The sequence below is a fragment of the Elephas maximus genome, chromosome 10 (assembly GCF_024166365.1).
Source record: "Elephas maximus indicus isolate mEleMax1 chromosome 10, mEleMax1 primary haplotype, whole genome shotgun sequence".
Taxonomy (NCBI): Eukaryota; Metazoa; Chordata; class Mammalia; order Proboscidea; family Elephantidae; genus Elephas; species Elephas maximus.
In genome coordinates, this window is record NC_064828.1 from 117,237,567 (window position 1) to 117,258,971 (window position 21,405).

The 21,405-nt window shown below is 38.5% G+C and overlaps 1 protein-coding gene across 3 annotated transcripts in view; it reads right to left on the reverse strand.

Moving 5' to 3' along the window:
• PAPOLA (poly(A) polymerase alpha) overlaps positions 1-21,405 on the reverse strand; it is a 69,861-nt gene that overhangs the window by 21,765 nt on the left and 26,691 nt on the right. For all 3 annotated transcript variants that reach the window (XM_049899251.1, XM_049899250.1, XM_049899252.1), the window contains exons 4-15: positions 19,937-20,018; positions 18,333-18,442; positions 17,839-17,892; positions 15,510-15,621; positions 14,739-14,828; positions 14,511-14,649; positions 12,875-12,947; positions 11,491-11,611; positions 10,599-10,683; positions 5,253-5,306; positions 4,593-4,712; positions 3,022-3,131 (exon numbers count right to left, since the gene is read on the reverse strand). In XM_049899251.1, coding sequence (XP_049755208.1) covers positions 3,022-3,131; positions 4,593-4,712; positions 5,253-5,306; positions 10,599-10,683; positions 11,491-11,611; positions 12,875-12,947; positions 14,511-14,649; positions 14,739-14,828; positions 15,510-15,621; positions 17,839-17,892; positions 18,333-18,442; positions 19,937-20,018 — 1,150 coding nt within the window. The remainder of the gene's footprint in view (positions 1-3,021; positions 3,132-4,592; positions 4,713-5,252; positions 5,307-10,598; positions 10,684-11,490; positions 11,612-12,874; positions 12,948-14,510; positions 14,650-14,738; positions 14,829-15,509; positions 15,622-17,838; positions 17,893-18,332; positions 18,443-19,936; positions 20,019-21,405) is intronic.

A 21,405-nucleotide genomic window follows, 5' to 3' on the forward strand; every position in this document is an offset into this window, starting at 1 on the left:
CAGAGGGCACGCCTACAATGCTGTAGGAACAGCATGGCCGCCAGTCAGGGGAGGGGAGAAGCAGACGTTCACAACCCCTTCCTCTGCAACTCTTAAATCCCAGAAGTTCCTAACACAGATTTCCCCTAAGTGTGACACCGAAACTCATCTGGCAACAAAATCTGACCTGAACAATCCGTGGCCACCTAGCCTTTGTTGTTGTTGCTGTCAGTTGCCATGGGGTCAGCCCAGCAGGCCAGAACATTACAGATACCGTCTGCGTGGCCATTTACCTTCTGCTGGTGTGAGCATCACAGGGTTCCCTCTGATCACCAGATGTGGCCCCAGGCCTGGCGGGGTGTGTTGCAAAGTGGTAACTTTTATCAACTGTATTACCTTTCTGGCCCCAAGATATGTGGATAAAGGGTGCGGACCTCTCACAGGGGGTGAGGTCAGAGACATAATGGTAAGGTCAAATCATGTGGAGGCTTGAAACCACAGCGAGGACTTGGGCTTCCATTCTGAGTGAGATGGGCAGCAGCTATACATTCACCCAGACAAGACATGATCTGGCTTTAAAAGCTCACTTTGGATCCCATTTAAAAATAGCTGAGGGAGGGCAAGGGCAGAACAGGGACGCTAAGGCAGCAGACAGAGCAACGACAGTAGCCTGGATGAGGGTGACGTGGTGGGAATACTAACAAGTGGTGGGAATCCCAACATATCCTGAAAGCAGAGGCCAAAGGATTTGGTAATGGAGTGGTATGGAGCAGGGAAAACACCGGAGTCAAGGACGACTCCATGGTTTCTAGCACGAACAACCAGAAGGACGTCTTAGCCAGTAACTAAGATCAGAGAGACCTGGAGAGAAGCAAATGGGGGGCGGGGGGGTGTGTGAAGATTTCTGTTCTGAATGTTTTAAATTTGTTTTACTAAAAAATCCCTTATGGTATTCCATTAAAATGTTTCAAGATGAAGGACACCTAAATATTTTTCTTAAAATACCTAAGAGTTCCTTTAAAATCGTAATGGTTCATTAGTACCATCTTTGATAAAACAGCTCATCTTGAATGAATTATACAAATTTTCTAATTCGAGTATCTCTCCATGACTTGTTAGCTCGTTAACTGTTTAAGCTGGCACTGGATTTTTACTTAGAAAAAAATAACTTCAGTGGTGTCAGCAGGAGGAGTATCACCTCCAGATGACATCCCGGAAATCTGTGACAGCGTTTCTGTTGTCACAATGATTAAGGGTCACTACTGGCTACGGGCACTAGAGGTCCTGCAACATGAACCCTCCAAAAAGCCAAACCCATTGCCATCCAGTAGATCCCAACTCACAACCACCCTACTGGACAGAGTAGAACTGCCCCACACGGTTTCCAAGGAGTGGCTGGTGGATTCCACCTGACGACCTCTTGGTGAGCAGCCACACACTTCACCACTGCACCACCAGGGCACCGCAGTATGTTCCTTGCCCCACCTATATTCCTAAAGATGAAAAATCTACTTATAAATTATTTGAACAAAGAACTGAACTCAACTTTACATAAAAACTGTTTTTATCCCGAATTTCCCAGGAATGCAACTACCATAAATCAAGAGAAGGTTATCTGTTGTTTTCTTTGAATCTTTTATTTTGTCATCAATGGCAAGACAGCTGATGGTGTCTGAATCACCAGAGGTAACACCTGTACCAGTCGGTATTCACAAATGTCCCAACAGCAGTGATTCTACATACAGGTGCGATCACCTGACTACCTCAGTGTGCCTTCTGGCATCTCTGTGCCTGAGCACTTACACGCTAACAGACCTATTTTCTCCTTTTACTTCTCCTTTATAATTACAGCTAGTGCATGATTTTTTTTAATTTTAATTCTTATATATAATTACACTATCTATAAATTCCATTACAGCATAGTAAATATTATCAAACAAAAGTAACTTAACACAGCACCTAAATTTGAGACTAGCTTTTTAATTGAAACTTACTATAAAAATAGACTCTAATTTCTACTTAAAGACTAAAGACTCAGTCACTTCCTTTAATTTATTACATAGGACCCTGGCGGCATACGGCTTCTAACCAAAAGGTCAGCAGTTCGAATCCACCAGGCGCTCCTTGGAAACCCTATGTGGTAGTTCTATTCTGTCCTTTAGGGTCGTTTTAAGTCAAAATCAACTTGACGGCAAGGGGTTTGGGGTTTTGTTGTTGTTGTTGTTATGACCTGGAAGTCACATACTTCGAGTTAAGCTGAAAAACAGTCAATTAAATTGTACCAATTTTTTCCTCTCCATCTCTCCGTTGGTTGGTAAATCTGAACATTCTCTGTGGAAAATTATTTCTCCTGGACAGCTGGAAAATGACACTTGCTGAAGTTTTTTAAAACAGGGGCAGGGAAGGGAGTGAAATGTTCGAAAAGAAGAGAATTAGTCCTTAAGGAAGAGGCAGTTGTCCCTATGTATACTTGCCGTCCCCTGAAAAGCTGTGGTCTACACACAGCCTTAGCTTTCCTCAAGGCCAGCCACCATTTTCAGTCTTTAGTTAAAACGTATCAGCTTTTACCTCAGGGTACAGGTTCATCTGAAATGTGGACCAATTTACCCTACTCCCCCGTCCATGAACTAACATTAACACTTCAATCTACCCTTGACATAGAGAAGATATTCAAGTCCCCAGAAGTTTATCTTCATGTATTTCTAAGGTTCAAGATTATTAAGACAGAAACAAGCTCGGTCTTTTAGAAACTCATACACTCAGGTTGTTTCTAATTACATAATAGTGTGAAAAAATCAAATTTAAAACTGTTTTTCTTAACTTAAAGGTCTACCACTATAAAGATCACTTACATATTGGACATTAATGAAACTGGTTTGGGTTAGTTACTGAAACTACTAATAGGAGATCATTGAAATTATTTTGGTGATCATTGTTCCCAAGTAATTTCAAGTTGGTTATTGCAAATAACTACGGTGTACATTAAGAAAAATTCAAACATGCAAGCATACAAATGTTCTGATTATCCAAGGAGGGACATACCTGTATCTGTGAAAGACTGAATATCATAGGTGAGATCAACACTGAGGTTTTCAGAGTTTTCTGTTTTCTTAAACACTAACCCAATCACCCACATTGTACGAAACTCTTCCCTGCAAAGTAAGAATAACATTACTGTGGTTCATTAGGATGTCAGGAAAATATCACTATAAATGTAGCTGACAATCTGAGGCAAGTGGAAAAACTTGAAATACAAGTGTACAAGCAAACTAAGTAAAACTCTAAACCCAAACTCCATCGAAAGGCACTTCAAAGTGCCCCCACACGGCTGTCCTCTGTATTCCCACTACTGTATAAACAGCCAGCGTGCCAGGGCAAATACGCTCTTAAAACCAGCACCAAACCCATTGCTGTCGCGCCGATTCCAACTCACAGCGACCCTGCGGGACAGAGTAGAACTGCCCCGTAACGCTTCCGAGGAGCGCCTGGTGGGGTCAGACTGCCGTTTTGTTAGCAGCCGTAGCACTTAACCACTACAGCACCAGGGTTTCCAAAAACGCTCTCAGGGTCTGTAGTTGTTGATCCTCCAGCAGCAAAGGCTCTAGGATCAAAGGAAAACTACGTTCTAGCTGATAAGGGAAAAGAATAGTGCTGTTTAGAAACATCTGAAACAAGACAGGGTTTTCTAGGTAAGAAAATTAACCAGAACGTAAATACACAATCTTTAAGCCTTTAAAATTCAATTAATGAAGTCACGTGAACAGAAAATTCACAGCAGTGTAATAACAACTGGTGGGTGGTGCAGTTGCTTCTGCACATTTGATGGTACCTCGCATCAGTCTTTTCATAATTAAGATCGCGAAGAGAGACAAAAATCCTATACATGAGGACAGCAGCACCCCAGTGCCAGGGACTGCTATCCTATGATGATACAGACTTCAGTGGTCCTTTCACTTCTGGTTTTCAACCCTTCTTTAATGTTGCTTTATTTTTACAATTTAAAAAGGTCATTACTAGTACTTCCCTCATCTTCAAATACAACCAAGTACAGGCAAAGCAGACTCTCAAACTAGGCAATAATACATCACCAACCAGGCCAGCCGGTGACCTGTGAGAGGCTCTTACAGGGACAAAGCCAGCCTGCTTTTATTAACGTATCCTCACCGTGTTTCAGAATCTATCACAAATCACAGCTCTGCAAGGTCAAAATCAAAGTATGTTCCTTTTTAAAAAAAAAATTAAGATATAAAGCAAAGATCGATGCTCGGTGTGACAGCTACACTGAGAGCCGCTGCGGACCGATGGCAGAGTGGAAAGGAGTGCCGCCGGCGGTGTGAGGCGAGGCTGTGGAGTGGGAGCTCACGCAGCCAGCAAGCGCCTCGCCGGCAGGTTATCAACACAAAATATGCTATTTCACTGCTGATTTTCCTCAAGGAATAGCCCTTCTCGTCAATGTTTCTGATCAAGACAACCTAAGCTAGAAATTCTAAATTTGCTTTGAGTGATAAGTAATGAACAGAACAGTGGTTCTCGTTATAAAAAAAGTTACCTATAAAACCTCGAGGAGTCAAAGTTGACAAGGGAGAAGGGAATTAAATCAGAAGGTGCCTTACTTGTCAGGGTTGTCTTTGGGTGCTGGAAATGACTGGGGGTTCACATGCGCCAGTGTAATAAATTCATTCTTCTCCAAACTTCCAACCAGGATTCGGATTTTTGATTCCACCAAGCCCACCCTGAACAAATGCCACTCAGTATTATTCAAAGTTGTGGTTAACTTTCAAAGACAATCATAAAATCAAATGTACTTATGTAAAGCAGTAATATGAAGACCACAAAAAACCTGTACATACATGCAAGCAGTTCAACTGTCTGAACACCACAGGTAAGACCAAAGCCTTGCGCTCTACCCAAAAATGATGAGGCCTTGAAAACTATCAATGTTTCTCCCATGGGGAGAGAGAAAATCAAACCACACATCATTCCAAACACGAAAGTTACAAAAGTCAGTGCCACTGATATTTAAAGAAAAACATGCAAGCTAAAACAACTGTTAAGAGTTGATACATGTCTTTATAAAGCAACTAAAAAAATAATTTGTATGTGGATTCTCTAATCCTGTACTTCCATTACAACAGGTAGCAAAGCTCCATTTATGAACAAATCAAAGCCAAACTGGATGCTTTAAGGACCTCCTCCCATCTCCTACTGCCTGCTGCGGGTATCTGAGTCATTTTGAAATTTATTGTTTCTGTAAAGTCTAACCTTATACTCACCATTCTAGGCGTTGTTTTTCTGTTGGTGCACTTGCTAGAAGTACAATATAATGCCTTTGAAGATAAAGACAACATGCTATTTATTTTATTTATATGCTTTGTGCTGGATATTAAAACCACAATGTAATAAACTTCCTTACAGTTAAGATCAACATCAATTTAGCAAAGGGGGTTGGTATCACAATATAAACATAAATTCTTAAATGCTAAAATCCACTTGTTTCAAACTACTGGTGGGTTTAATTCTTCTGAACAAGACAGTCATTTTACAAACAATTACAATAAAAAGCACATTAACTCAAGAATGCCAAATAAACATAAGCGATAACTTTGTTCAATGATCCCAATGAAGTACTGCACCTCTTCCAAAGTGTAAAACTGAGGAGCTGCTCACTGAAATAAAATCTGTTAAGCCAAAATTGTTTCTATGGAAGCAGAGCACCAAGGCTTTAGCTACAAAAACATAACTAAATACGGATACCACAACAGTAACTTCAAAACCAGTGTCGCACGTGTCACACATTTAGTTCAAATTAAAAGGTAGCAAAGTTAAACCGGACACTGATGTGAACCTCTGTGATTTTTCCAACAGAGAAAGAGACGCCACTAATGTGACCGCACAAAGGACTCTGGTTTCGACACTGAGTGTGATACCACTCAGATCAGAGTGAAGGCAAGTTTTCCGTTCAGAAAATACCATGACCAAATACCTACTGTTAATCTTTTTTTAAAAGACTATCTACACAACTGAAGTGTAATTATTACTATACGTCAACTGTGCCAGACTGAAAACATTCAGTTCAACACACCCTTTTACAGTTTCCACTTTAGAGTGCTGAGAGTCAAACTTCTCACAAGACACTGAACCTCAAAAGCACGCTGAAGTCACTATCCAGTGCAGACACCCGTTTGGAATGGGGGGGCATGACCAAAGAGTTAAATGTTGTTACCCTAAGTCTGACACATTTATGACGTTTCCTGACAACCACACTTTACAGGGAAGGTTCTTGACCAAAAGCAAGTCTGACCTAGGCCCAGTTCAAGTTAGCATAGAAAAAAAGAGTATTTAGGCAAGGAACACTGGCAGTTTTGCGAATTTAAGCATTTTTAACCATATTCCTTTAAAGTAGTCCCTTTATTTACTATTTATGCTCACAAAATATTTGAAAAGTAGTCCAGATACTCTGTAGCTGTAATCCTGGACAAGTCTAAGACTGATGGTCCTCATCTGTAAAATGCAGTAATAGTGCCTGTCTTACTGACGAGGTACAGGGAAGCTGGAAGTTCCAAGGAGGGAACAAACGTCGAGTACTGCAGTCTAAGGTAACAGAGGAGAGATACGTATGTGAGAATACGTAGAGAGGGGTGAACACACAGCCCACGTTCACACAGACCAACACCTCTCTGTCAGTTAACTGGCTCAGTTTTATCAGAGCAGGCCAAATACATACGGCAAGCACAGATAGCCTCTGGGCACCCAAGTCACACAACAGCACTGAAAGCTCATGCATTTTATCTACAGAAAAAAAACCTGCAACCCTCTCAGAGCCCCGAACGCTCTGAGACAAAATCCTAATAAGCTCAGTGACCTGATTCCCAGGTCCCCAGGAGAGTAAAATAAGGAACTGATTTTAAAAAAAAAAAAGGGAGGGGAGGGGAGGGGAGGTGGAGAAAGAGTTCTCTGACAAAAGCGTAACTTACAACAGGAAACAACAATGTATACGAAGCTGGCATGCACACAAAAACTAAAAATGCCAGGTTATCTAGTATCACCTGGCTGTAAGCACAAAAGTCCCTCTGTCCCTAAATCACTCCATTACCACACTATTAAATGGATACTCTTTAATGATCGCCTGAGTGTTTGACAAGAGCTTGAATGATACAGTGTTCTCTATTTATAAAGGTGAAATATACAATTCGCTTGAACACAATTTTGTTGACAAATGAAAAGTTTAAAATTTTGAAGCCCAAAGAGTTTGACTTTGATTTCCAGTGAAATCCCAGAGAACTATCTATTCTGTGAATTGTTCATCAACAGAGCTGGAAGTGTTAAATGACTCTACCGAATTCTTTATGCTGTAGATTAAAAAGTCCTTCACTTTGCCAAATCTAAGCAAATTTGAAGTGGGAAATATAAAACGAAATAATTTGTAAGTTTAATAGAAATAACTTGCCGATATTAGCCATTAGGAGTGGATTTTAAAAAAAAAAAAACCCATCCATCTAAGAAACTGGGAAAAAAAAATTCCAACTTCACTCTTCTAAAAACACCTACTTTTTTAAGGTTTAAAAACTGTAACCAGGTAATCAATTCCTGAGACTCCTACCAGAACACAGAACCCAAGTGGAAATACTTTTAAATTTAGATTCCATTATTTTGTGATGTACCAAAATCTGTGATCCCCTACTTCACCCTAAGGGATTAAGGCACCCTGTAAACACGACCTGTGAATGAATGAAAGAAGTCTCACCTTGCATAAGTAAACCCCCATGAAATAAGGTATTCTGTGCACTGTCTCTTAAAACCGTCACACTCAAGCTGCTCAGATGCCTTCAAGAGACACTCTGAAGTCTTAGAGCAATTCAGGTGTCATTAAGTTTTCCCCAAATTTAAAGATCATAGCTTTCAATATAACACTATAAAAATGTGTTCCAAATGCATTTAAAATCTACTTTAAAGTACTCAATAACATCTCACTTAGTTATTATTATTCTGTAAGTTAGGTTTTCCTGGCCATTTCATCTCACCAGTATTTTACCTGGGTAGATAGATAATAGCTCAGATATGTGCACTGAAAAACTACTTATCTCTTAGTCAAAAATCCTTGACCAAGTAACCCAATATTGAGTTGCTAACAGTTCACAACAATAAAAGTTTTTATGCATGTTTTCAGGCTAAATTATTTTACATACTCTTTGAAATTATAAATTATTAACCTTACACCTTTGAGAACATTCTGGCTTTTTCCTTGATACTTTTTCTTCCTTGTTTCCCCGTGAAATAAACACCTGAGATTACTATTCAAATTCCCTGTATTTATAATGACTTATTTTATTACTAGCTATGTTTTAATGTGAATACCTTAAAAGATAAATACAAAAATATTCTTAGAATTTTTAAGAATTCTACAAAGCAAGGATGCCACCTTTTTCCTCAAAGAATGTTAATATCTCGTTTTCCAAAAGATGATTCCTCTGCTTTTAGACAACTTCCTCCAAGGTTCCTTCCCTTCTAGGAATGAGAAGTGTATTACACACAATTTAAAATCTTGTATTTATCAAATAAGGAGCCCTGGTGGAACAATGATTAAGCACTCAGCTGCTAACCAAAAGGTCACCGGTTTAAATCCACCAGCAGCTCCGCGGGAAAAAAGATCTGCTCCCATAAAGATTACAGCCTAGGAAAACCCTACAGACAGTTCTACTCTGTCATATAGGGCTGCTATGAGTCAGAACTGACTCGCCAGCACACGACGCCGCCCATGTATCAAATGGCAGTAATTCCAAAATAAGACTTAAACTCTGACTCAAGACAACACTCAGGATTTCAATTCAGCTGTACATCAAATCTTTGCAGCACTTCATATGAGGATATGTTCCTGAAAAACTCAAATCTCTGAATACTTTCAAAAGCTTAATGACAGTAATTACTATACCTTAAAGAGGGGATGGGACTTCTTCGGAGAAGAACTGAAACTACAAATAGAATTTGGTATAGATAAAACCAGCCCACTGTTCCCATCTTTTAACATTTTCGTCCTCCCAGGACTTACAGCTAGAATTTAAATTTTCCTGATGTAATTTAATTTGTTGCTATTTCCTTACATCTAATATAGTTTACTTTTTATAACATAATTTAAGAATTTATTTCAGAAGAGTTAGGATAGTTTAAATCACATGTTAAAAAATAATCTTTTAGCCAGTCAGATGGAAACCCTGTAAGTACTATTTAGCAAAGACTGCTGTATTGTGTAAGTCTAAAAACAAAAAACCTATGCAAGATTTTTAAAAAGGCAGCTTCCAGGTTCTAGCAATGTGAGTGTATTCAAACGAAATGATACTATCAAGGCTTTTTCAATTCCAAGATTAATCTTTAACGTGACGGAAGCCACTTCACCAAATACTTTCGAGAACCTCATTCTACCCACCTCTTACTGCTCTTTGCTTCTTGGCAATGAGAGATACTGATGGACTGTTCTGCAACTTTATTCCTCTCCTCACGAGTCATTACCTACTGTTTTATATTTCAGTTTTAAAAGTACCAGTATATATGCTTATTAGTTTAAATGTTCAAAGGTACTTCCCTCAACAGTGGTTAAAATAAAAAACAAAGAAAAATGATTTGCCAGATGGAAAAGCACAATTTATGGGGGTTAATAAAACCAGCACATTCAATATTAATGTATTTAAATGTTTACTGACAACAAGGCAGCGCTCCTGGAACACAACAATGAAGCTGGCTCTATTACTGCTTGTTCATGCACAGAACAGAAACAAAACACAGAGACGGCATGAGGGTCATCATCTCGTTTTTAATCAGGGAACGCATAAAGCAATCCTGCTTAGCTGATTACAAAACACACCCAACACAAGATCAAAGGGTCGGGGAAGTTTCAGACGTTCAAAAATTCCTAAGTGGGACTTTGGCAAATGTTCAGCTCAGGGCAAATAAAAGTGCAAGTCCATGTTTTTTTAAAAAGTAAGATTTATTATAACTTACAATTTTCATCAAAACCAATACAATTCATCAGACTTTTAACCTGTGCTAAGGTATTAAACCATTATATTAAAAACATTACTAAAAAATACTAGACCCACTTAGATCCCAAGAAAACTATGTGTAGAGATATTTCAAGGGGCTTTATTAACATTGGGGGAAAGGGCCAACGACGTGTTGTAACTATCAGAAACATCTGATTGGCTACAGATTGGCATTTATTAACTTTGTGGCAGAGACTATCACTGATAAACAATTTTCCAGAGCTGGCTGAAAATGCTTAGTGTCTTCCTAGACAGGGACCAGGTTTTAACAGTTCACCTCTCTGCTAAGGTACACAGGCTTTAAGAGTTTTGGTCGGCAGTAACGTATGCCTACAGAAATGAAGTTACAGAGCCAGGTATCCCGTTAGCTCAGGCAGCAGAACGGCAGAGCTACCCGTTACCCTGGCAAAGAGAAAAGAAGAGGCTTGCTAACGAGCACACCCTCTGTGACAGGAAGGAAGAGTCTGGAGAATTAAAGGAACATCCACGATTCCGTTAGTCTAGCAAAAGAGACGTCATCTGTGCTATCGCTAAACCACCATCATTTAAGAGAGCAACATGTCCGACATGCCTTAAAATACATACTTGTACTTTTGAAAGAAGTTTGGAGCTTCAAAAAGTTTGGACCACTCTGCCTTACTCAGCAAAATTTCATCTGTGATAGCAAGACCTAAATTAAAAACATATTAAAACGTTTGTATGCTTCAGTCTAACAATCTAGAATTTTAAAGAATCTTATTAAACGTATCACAGGCATTCATAATAATCCTAAAATAATTTTAACTTTAGAGCATAGAGATTTTTATATACATACACACTTTTTCAAAGCAGCTAAAGGATTTTTCAAGAGCCAGGTTTCTGGTAGAGTGCCAATCTGCTAATTTCTGCTGCTCCTAAAAGGGCAGAGACGCCTTCCCACAAAGAGCCTCTCCAGAGGATACAAGTTTTAAATTCGAATTTTAAGCTATTAGATGTGCAACTGATTCTACTTCCTCCACTGTCTTCAGCCAAGCTAAGTAACATTGTCCCAGCTGCTTCTGTCAAAGGCTTTTAGTAGTTATACCCTCCAATTGGAAGTATAACCAGTACTCAAAAAAGTTAAGAGGTTCTTCCAAAATAGCAGGCAGTCTGGCCCCAATCCTCCTCAAATTTCTTTCCCAGAAGTATACACAGCCTGCTTCTCTAGTGCTGCCCCCCAGTGGGAGATCATTAATAATTGTACATGGCACACTGTGGCACTGAGCCAGCTGTCTTTACGTGCTGGTTCATCTTCCAACATACAGTGACAGACAAACTGCCTGAAGGTAATCAAACTGAGTTTTTCAAGTCAGTTCTCAAACACATGCTGTAATCGATACATGAATGCCAACGTCCACTTCCATGAACGCACACTTCCACTCAAACTGCAGAGCAGACTACTGGTCTAGATGGCATTTAAAATCCTTCACGTATAAAGGAAACAAGGATAAACACTTACCTTGCTTAAACTCCTCAACCATGACCATCCGTGTTGAAACGGACACATTGTACGTGGAGTTCTGCTGTGGGTATGCTGGTGTGATTATAGGCATAAGATGGTACCTATCACTGGGGTTGACCTACATACAACAACAGCCAATCAGTTTCTTCAAGTACATACGCAACAGACACTTGGACTTTTTATTCCTTGTTAAACTCAATCAATGATTTTTTTTTTTAATTGCATTCACAGCTGGAGTTGAGAAAGAAAAACCATGTAAGGAGACACTGTTTTTATAAGAATTCTTTACAGAATCAGAGATTTGGTCTAAATTAATGGCTTGTTTCCATCTTTCGGGTATTACTCATTTGGCAACCTTACTGAAACAGTGTGCCTGCTGAGCAAGACAGGTCCTCCGGGGGATCTAGTGATGTTTTTCTTTATTCAACAACAGAACTAGGGATGTGCAAAGTTACACTTCTGAGAAAGGTCACACTTCTGTGCAAAACTAGCTTTAAACAAGGTAGAAGCAAGCTTTTACATGCCCTCACTTGTAAGGCCTATAAACTTACTAACACGAGGCAACTACGCTATCCATGTGGATATCACTTTAAAAGGTAATGAGATGACTTAACAAACTGTTCATCTTAATCCCTATCAAAATGATACTGGTGGAAATTATAAACTTGAAAATGCATTGTTTGATGTAATCAAAGAGACTTAAAACTAAGTTTTTCATATTGCAATAAAATATCAAGTGAATTTGGAAAAACCAAGTATCTATAAACCTAGAATGTCTTATTCAAACTCAAATTTCTTTTGTCAATTAATAAAATGCACATTGTTAACACTTAAAATAAGTAAACAGCAATGATCATAACTTGCCAAGAAACAAAATGCAAACTCTTCTTTTTAGCCCAAGCTTGTCTTTATAATCTTTGAAATATTCCAACCCATTTTTACAATTACATCATGAAATTAAAGTGATACTGCTCATAAGTTATCTGCCACATGTAAACATTAAGCAACAGCTTTTCTACAATGACCCAATTTTAACAAGATATTTAGATCAAATAAAAAAATACAGGGATTTTTAGTATCCTTTTATTTTTTTTTAAAAGCACAAATGCCCACAACTTTGACTTACATGGTAGTTCTATATAGACTTAAAGTGTTAGTGAAGTTGCTATTAAAAACTATGTACAATTACGTGGTTTACAGGGTACATCATTACGCTTCACACATCAGAGGACAATTATAGTTCAGGTTATCTAGAAGAACGTGTAATACGGACATGTCCACTCATACGTAAGCGATGGAAAGCCTCCCTGCACTTTACGCAGATGATTTTTACTTGTTATTGCACAATGTGAATTTGTAGGGGAAAAAATAATACACTAACCCTTGGGTCCCATACAGGCAAATTAAGATTGCATTCTTCGGGCTGTTTCAATAGCACTGGATTTGGCCATTCCCTGTTTAAAAAGATTGTAGCACTTGATAAGACTACTGGGTATCACATCGGAACGTACTCTGTAAAACATACAGCATTCGTGACCGTGATCCTTCTTCACTCATTCTGCCCTCCTGGCTTATATGATCTGGTATTCCTTCCTACTGATATTAGACTACTCTAAATATTTTTCTTCTAACTATGGAATTAACTCAAATGATTTGATAGTTTTCTAAGGTTGAAGTCAAACATCTCTGACTTTCAAAAAAAAAAAAAAAAAAATCCCCACCCAGACGAAGCACCATCAGATAAAGCGGCACTACCCTAAGACACTGGATGCATCCAGCTCAACCGCGAAAAGGATAAATCCCCAGAGAAACTAAAATGTGTCTTTACACTAGCCCCCATCCACAGACAACTGAGAATTTTAAAAAAGTTAATTCTAAGCAAGGGAGTATAAATTACAAAATTTGGGAAAAATTTTCTCTACCCTCATGTCATGAAATAGTGTAGCAAAACTTTTGAGTTGTGAACACACTGTTTTCAAGATGTTTTCTATAAATTACATAGCTACTTTACTCCTTTACAGAACAGATAAAAACTAGAAAACATCTGTGATCCTTAATATCTAGGTCAGCTTTTCAAATACACTATTGGCTTATGTATGTGCAACATTAAGACAAATTCTGACATTCTTTAGTTAATCTCACACGCCTGATCACACACAATTATGGGCGATCAAATCCCAAGACAGCAGAATGAGTACTGAAAAGTGTGGCACAGTTCTAAAATTATAAATCAACACCAGTAACTCTAATTTTTATAAAATTACTAGAAAAAAAACTCAATTTTTTTTTGGAGGGAGCAGGGGCAGGGGTTGGCAGGAAAAGGGAAGGAGGACTTAAAATCACTAAGATAAATGTGACCAAAAAACCAAGAACCTTCGTCTTTTGGGCCAAAGTAACTAATATGAAATAACGATAATCTACTATCTCACTTTTTTTTTTTAAAGAAAGAATAGTTGACCAACATGCACATCTTGAAATAAGGAGACTTTTAAAAAAAAATCTCTTTTGCGTTAATGACTAATCTCAAAGGGACCATCATTTTTTTTTTTCCAGGCACTTAATTTATTCTTTTTTAATATAAATGTATACCTTTAATATTTTATCAAAGATAAACGAACAGCTAAAAGCAAAAACAAACAAAAAAAATCACAAAAAACTAACGGCCTATAGATCTGGAATTCGAAGAGTGAGAGAGGTAGTGTATACACAGGTTTTCTTCTATCTCAACCTATCAACTCATTGGGTTTTAGCAAACACTACAGCTAAGATTCAGAGCTTATTTGGAGGGCAGGTTTACACAAGGAAGTACAAACTGCACCTGTCTTACTATCCTGGGAAAGCTAGGGAAAACTAATGGAGTTTAGGTTTGTCATTTTATACACAACGTGATCTCCCCGAGGCTACTTAAATCATGAACTAAAATTTGAATCTAAAAGCAGCTGCAGAAATGTCATAGAAATAAGACTAAACTTCAGTGTCTACAATCGATTTTATTTTAATATAATCTAAACACATACCATTTAGAAAATACCAAGAAAAACTTATGTACAAGAGTTGATGCTATTGCATTTGGATAAAGCTGGCAAGTTCTGGCTACTAGCATAGCCCAGGAAACACCACCGAGGAAACCTAGTATATTGGAATAGATGTTGTGGCCTGTTGATAAGGGAAAAGCAAAAAGATAAGTTAGTGTTGAACAAAAGTTCAAACATTTTAATAAGCTAGCCAACAAATTCTGAACTCACGTTTGGCCCACAGTTTGATAGCTCTCAGAGTTAACCTGAAGTTGTCAATGTTTGGTACTAGATGTAAAATTTCATCGGTTACCCTGCAACCTGATTAATAGGAGTGAAAAAAACAGAGCATTAAATCATCAGAAGTTTATGATATTACTTCGTTTAACTTTTCTGAGACTGATGTCAAATTAAGTAAGAACTTTTATTTGGTACAGCCAGTAATGGCAGATTCAAAAAAAAGCAAACAAAAATCTAATAAATCTTTTGTCTTCTTTCACCAAGCACTACACTAAACCATGTAAAACTGAATTGTAATCTGTCTAAATCAAGCTTCCAACTCTTTTCAACTTTTTCCATCCAGGCATACAGAGGAGGGCTCGATCCACGCAAGTTTCCAGGAACTGCTCTTCAAGAGCATACGTTAATGTAAGACTGTTCAAAAGTAACCCTTTTAACACTATAGCTGAAAACATTAGAAGAGGATATCAGGATCAAAATTAACTAGGGTTACGCGGTGAAATCTAACTCATTAGTAACAAAGCAGATAATCTCGTGAAGTGTCCTAAGTGCCATTCACAACAGAAGAAAAGAAACAGCAGTGTGAGATACCGACTGACACCCACCCTGCTATAGTCTAACTACTAAATAAAGCACATTTTATTTGACTCACTATTAGTGAACAATATGGCTACAAAAAGCTTCAGTACAGAACCTGAGTTAAAAACAGTTATTTCGTGTTTTACAAAAATTGCTACTACACAAAAGGAGGTTTTGACATACCGTTAAGACTTCTTATGCATCTTATATCTAAATTTTTAAGCAGACTGTCATCTCGTAAATCCAAATCTTCTGGAATAGTCTGCAGTGCTAATCTTGCAAACAAAATATCAATCTAAAACAAAAACAGAATATCAATCTAAAACAAAAACAAACTGTAACACTCCAGATCTGCCAAACCATTCTGAAGGCATTTCTATAAAGACAGAATCTTCTCATCAACTAGGACAATGTCCACAAAAGGTTCACAAATCACGTTAATTCACAGCATATGTATAGTGGTAAAACACAACGGAACTCGTATAAATACCTGTTTGTGACGTTAATCATAGTAAGTTTGATTTACTAAATCTGTTAAATGCATCCACTGGATTATTTAAAATGTGGTATTCAGTTCTCCATCTACAGGAATGGTGCCCAAGTGTAAAGCAACCATCTTTCCATTTACCCAAAAAGTACCTCTTGATGAAAACGGAGCGCCTCCTAGTTGAGAGCATCTATAGTCACAGTATTACAGAATGATTTTTCTGGACTTAAAAGGAAAAATCATGGCCTTAAACCAGAATTGAGACTGATTTTGAATGCTTATATAGAATTCAACTGATGAGAAAAAAAATTTTTTTCCCTCTTGTAAAGTGGGGAGCAGAGAAAATAAGCACAGATTTGTTCCTTGTTCCTGGTGGTATGTTTTCCTGGTTCCAGAAAGTTGCATGTTGCTATAAACTAGCCTTTTACAAGATCACTTTAAAGAAAAACCTTTTAAAAGCATGTTGTAAAAGCTGTTTACACATACACCTATGTGATGACACTGGGGCAGCGGAATCCATGCTGGCTGGATAAAGAAGGACTTGCAGGGATGAGAGCGGGGAGAGGGGAATCCACGCTGCTGGATAAAGGCAGGCTTGTGAGGATAAGAGTGGGGAGAGGGGAATCCACGCTGCCTGGATAAAGAAGGACTTGCAGTGATGAGAGCGGGGAGAGGGGAATCCATGCTGCTGGATAAAGGCAGGCTTGTGGGGATAAGAGTGGGGAGAGTGGAATCCACACTGCTGAATAACGGAGGACTTGCAGGGATGAGAGCGGAATCCACACTGCTAGATAGAGGAGGACTTGCGGGATCGGACAAAGCCGCCAAAGAACCAGATTCCAAAGTCTAATATCTCACCCAATTTAGAAAGAAACAAAGACTTTATGCTCAAAACAGTTGATAACTCAAACAGCCACTCAGTGATGACACTGATGTGAAAAAACAGAGTTAGGATAAAATTATTTCATACAATGTGAAAATAGAAAAAGATAGCCTAAAAAAAAAATTATTTTATATAATATATATAGACAGAAAACACATTTGATATTTTAAACAGCCATCTGACTTTCATCCCTATCCTGAAAAATTTAGTTGAGTTGTCCTCCCACCAAAAAAAAAAAATCTGTTCTTTGTCGGTAATCTTTTTAGAAAAATGGGGCATCACCCCATTTCCCAGGTTGTTCTCATTTAAAAAACTGACAGTAAATCAAAACTACCTGAACCTGGTAACCCTTACCAAATTTCACGTTTTATGTCTACTTATTAAGGTCATTCCTTTAAGTTTTCATTAAAGACAGAGTTGAACATGTCAGGCAGTTATGAGAACTGCCTTTTTGCAAAACAGTGAAGTATTATTCACCCAATTTCCAAAATTTTCTATTTTCACTATTATTCTCAGTGACTTACCAGTACCATTCAAACCCTATTTCTGCAGAAGTACCGTAATAAGTAATGAAAGTTGCTTCACTGCCAGCTCTGTTCCAATTACCTTCACTACACATGTTGGCAACAGCAAGAAGAAACACGCATCATTTCAAGAGTCTGAACTTGGGTGTCCCACAGCACTTAAGTCCTCCCCTATCAGAAAACATTTCCAGCCTTCACAATACCAGGCCACAATCTTCTCCCAACATCTTCAAAACATCTAACTCAAATGAAGCTGAAGCAAAGTGCTTTTTGCAAAAATATACTGTTATTTCCTTAATGAGACTAAAAGTACACAAAATCTGCAAACAGAACGACTATCACCACAGGCCTCAGGTCTCATTAGTTCCGTCAATGGCTGGCTGCCTAATTTCACTTGGCACTTAAAAAAAGAATGTTTGTTTGTGCTCAAGAAAAAAAAAAAAAAAAAAGACTAAAATGGCAGGTTCTACAAAACCAAGAATTAAATAAACTTGATTCTTACTAATATCACAGCCAATTCTCTTATTATGAAACTTTAAAATAAAAGAAGTTTTTAACCTGTATCCATCAAAAGTGGTGACACGACACAACAGGAATGTAACTGGAATTACACCTTACCTCTATCCCGTCAAAACACAGCTTGATAACTGGTACAAACGCCTCTTCCACAGCCTGTAAGAAAGGTAAACAGAGTCAGTACCTCTGAAACTACATCAGCCCCTACTAGTTTACTGCTTTTAAATGAATGCGACGCTCTGGAAACTATTTAACCATAATTTACGTGATAGGTTCTCAGTAAGATGCTTTAAGACACTGGGCTCTTCAATCAGACAAACCAGTTCAAAGCCTTGATTTCACTCATGAGTTGTGTGATCATGGCCAAATTAATTAATATTTATGTTCTGTTAGCCTCAGTTTCCTAATCTGTAAACAAGAGATTATGGATTTATGCTTTTACACTTGTGGTACAGAATAAAATGCAAACATAAACACGAAGTGCTTAGAAGGGTCTAACACACTGAGAGAGTGCAGTAAATGATGGCTGTATCCTAAAACTCAGTAGACTAAGTAACTGCTGTAACTCCACTCCCTTTAGCCAGACATTTACTCACTCTTAAATCTTTTACTTCTTCCTGTAACTTCAATTTATCATAGAATGAGGTGAAAAAGTCACTTCGATCAACATGTCTTGGTGCAACACACAATGCATCAATATCAGCACCTAAAAAAAATTAAGCCCATCAACCACTTATCAATATTACAAGAAAAATATTTTGCATCTGATCAGGCAGAATCTTATGTTGAGAACCTGTAAACATTATACTAGTGAGCCACCTCTAAAAATGCATGACCCCCATGACCCAAAAAAAATTACCACCCAGTATAGGAAAAATAGGGTTCTAAATGATGGGATGTGGTTTTGTCTTTTCCCTGAAGCATCCTCTATCTGTAGTGGCCGCGGTGAACTGGGAGTCAGAGAAAGGTGAATGAGATAGGTTTTCACGGTGAAGAGCGGGAATGAGTCAAGCACATGCCCGACATCTTAATGTCACTAGTCATACCCATGTTCATAAGTTTAAAAAAAAAAATACTGTTTTCCTCTATACATTATATGACTGGTACTTCTAGGTTCCTATCTAACCCCAAATGGGACCTACAGAATAAACTTGAAAAAGAATTAAAATCAACAAGTAGGACCATGACGGGGAGACGAATGTGGGGCCAGGTAGCACAGTCATTCCCTACATGTGGGAGCGAAGGCACCACTCTGAAGGCCGTCTACATCCATGGGGAGGAGAGGGCCACGGTACACCACAGCAAATGCACGTCTCCTGGCACAGGGCAGTGGGAGGTGGGGGGATGCCAAATGCAGACAGCACTATACAGGCAGATACTTTTAAAGCAGAGAGGCCACTGGTTAATGGTTACAGACTACACCCGCAGGCTGCCTGGGTTAGAGCCCTGCTTCTGCCAAGAGATGCCTGGGAGAAACTGCTGAAGCCACACTGCTTCCTTAGGTCTCAGACCACTTGCTGGTTCTATGGGAACAAGAGGACTGCAAGGGCTGAATAAGATAATAGAGATCAAACGCTTAGCTCCAGGCCCAGTTCAGAGAAAAGAGCTCAACGAGTGTTCTTTGCCAGGACAGCATTTTTATTGTGTTTTGATTTGCATAGAGGGGAAAAAATCTGCAAGAAAATACTGACAGTGATTACGAATGGCTTTTTTTTGCTTAGCCATACTTACAATTTGTCTATAATAAAAGTACGGGAAAAAGGAAAACCGCAAAATTGCTTAAAAGCTTGAATTCGTTTTTATTCTGTCTTTTTACAGTGGCATTCTTCACATGAAGGAAATGACAGGGAGGGCAGTGCTGCCCAACAGCGTTCTCTACAAGGGGGGAATGTTTTGTATCTGTACTGTCCAACCTGGCAGCCACTATCGTATGTGGCTAGTCAGCATATGAAATGTGTCTACTTCTACTAAGGAAACCAATTTTTATTTTTACTTAATTTTTATACTGCACCGGACAGTGTGGGTATAAAAGAAAGCATCACATTACATCTTTCTTCTTCCCAAATTTAGACCCCTTGAGGTCTTCTCTTCCATGCAAACTTCAGCTATGACACAGCACAAGCAACTGAGACGAAAACTTCTTTAACATTTTTAAGAAAATAAAAGGACCCCTTCTCAAGGTTAATAAAATAATATTTACCTTTTGTGTGTACTCCTAATCTGTAAGATCCAAATGTAAAAATTTTTCCTCCAACATTTTCAATTACAGATTGTGGAAGATTCTATTGAAACAAATTTAAAAAATAGTTATTTTGCCAGTGACACGCAAGGAAAATTATTTCAGATGGTACTGTACTTCCAAAAAAACCCAGTTAAGATTTCAGTGCAAATTTATATAGAGAGTATTAAAACTATAAGCTCTACAAAATAACAGCCCTTCCTTCACAGACCAACCTAATTTGAAATGCAAGCAATTTTTCCTACTTTCAATGAAGTGTTCTTTAGTGATGATCCAAGCTATTTTAGCGGCTTGCCACATACAGGGTCGCTATGAGTCGGAATCAACTCGATGGCAACGGGTTTGGTTTTTGCGGTTTTTTTTGGCCACGTTTCTGAAAACTGCTATATTAAGGCAGAGGAGGTCGTGTACTCCCACAGGGGCGATACCAGACCAGGGGTTTTATTCCTGACAAAGACACTACATAAAATAAACCACGAATATGAAAACACAACAAAAACAGATACTGTGATCACTTAAAAAGATCATATTCAATTATACTAAATAGCACACTGGAGTCTAATTTTACTACATGAAAAGTGACTTTACAGCCAACACTGACAAGTGGTAGTGTAGTTTTTTTAGATTTCTGAAAGACTTTGGTAGGATGACTTTAAAAAGAACTAAGCTACTCATAGTTTCTCATTCAGGCGGCGAGGGCGAAATCACTGAGAACCCATCGTGACCACAGCACGGCTAGAGTATGACGGTGGGTACTCAAGGGCCCTCACTGTTAAGGACGGTGGTGTATGCAAACAAAAACCAGTGTTAGTGAGTTCTAGTTCAGTGTTTCTCCTTACCTAATTTCCCAGTATAGTAAAGTCTCTTTTCAGTACCACAACATATAGGAGAGACCACTCTCTCAGAAAAAATAAATACATGGCATAAATGAAGCATTATTTCATACTAGAAAGGTCCTAAAAACAAGTTCTAAAGATTTGAGGAAGCCTATCTTTAAGGGTGCATTTAACCACCACTTACAGAAAATAAACTATTACATACATGTATAATGTTATAGTCTAAAAAATAGCAAGACTTTTTATCTTTCTATATTTAGTTACAAAGAAGCTCCATTACTGAAATGAAGCAGCAGCATGTGTACAGAAACAGGCCTACAAACGAGGTTAGGGAGCAATGAAGTGAGGACACCGATCTGCACAGAGCTCCACAGACAGACGAACATCCAACATGTGTACAGAAACAGGCCTATGAACGAGGTTAGGGAGCAATGAAGTGAGGACACCGATCTGCACAGCGCTCCAGAGACAGACGAACATCCAACACGTGTACAGAAACAGGCCTACGAACGAGGTTAGGGAGCAATGAAGTGAGGACACCGATCTGCACAGAGCTCCAGAGACAGATAAACGTCCAACACAACTTCCTGTGAG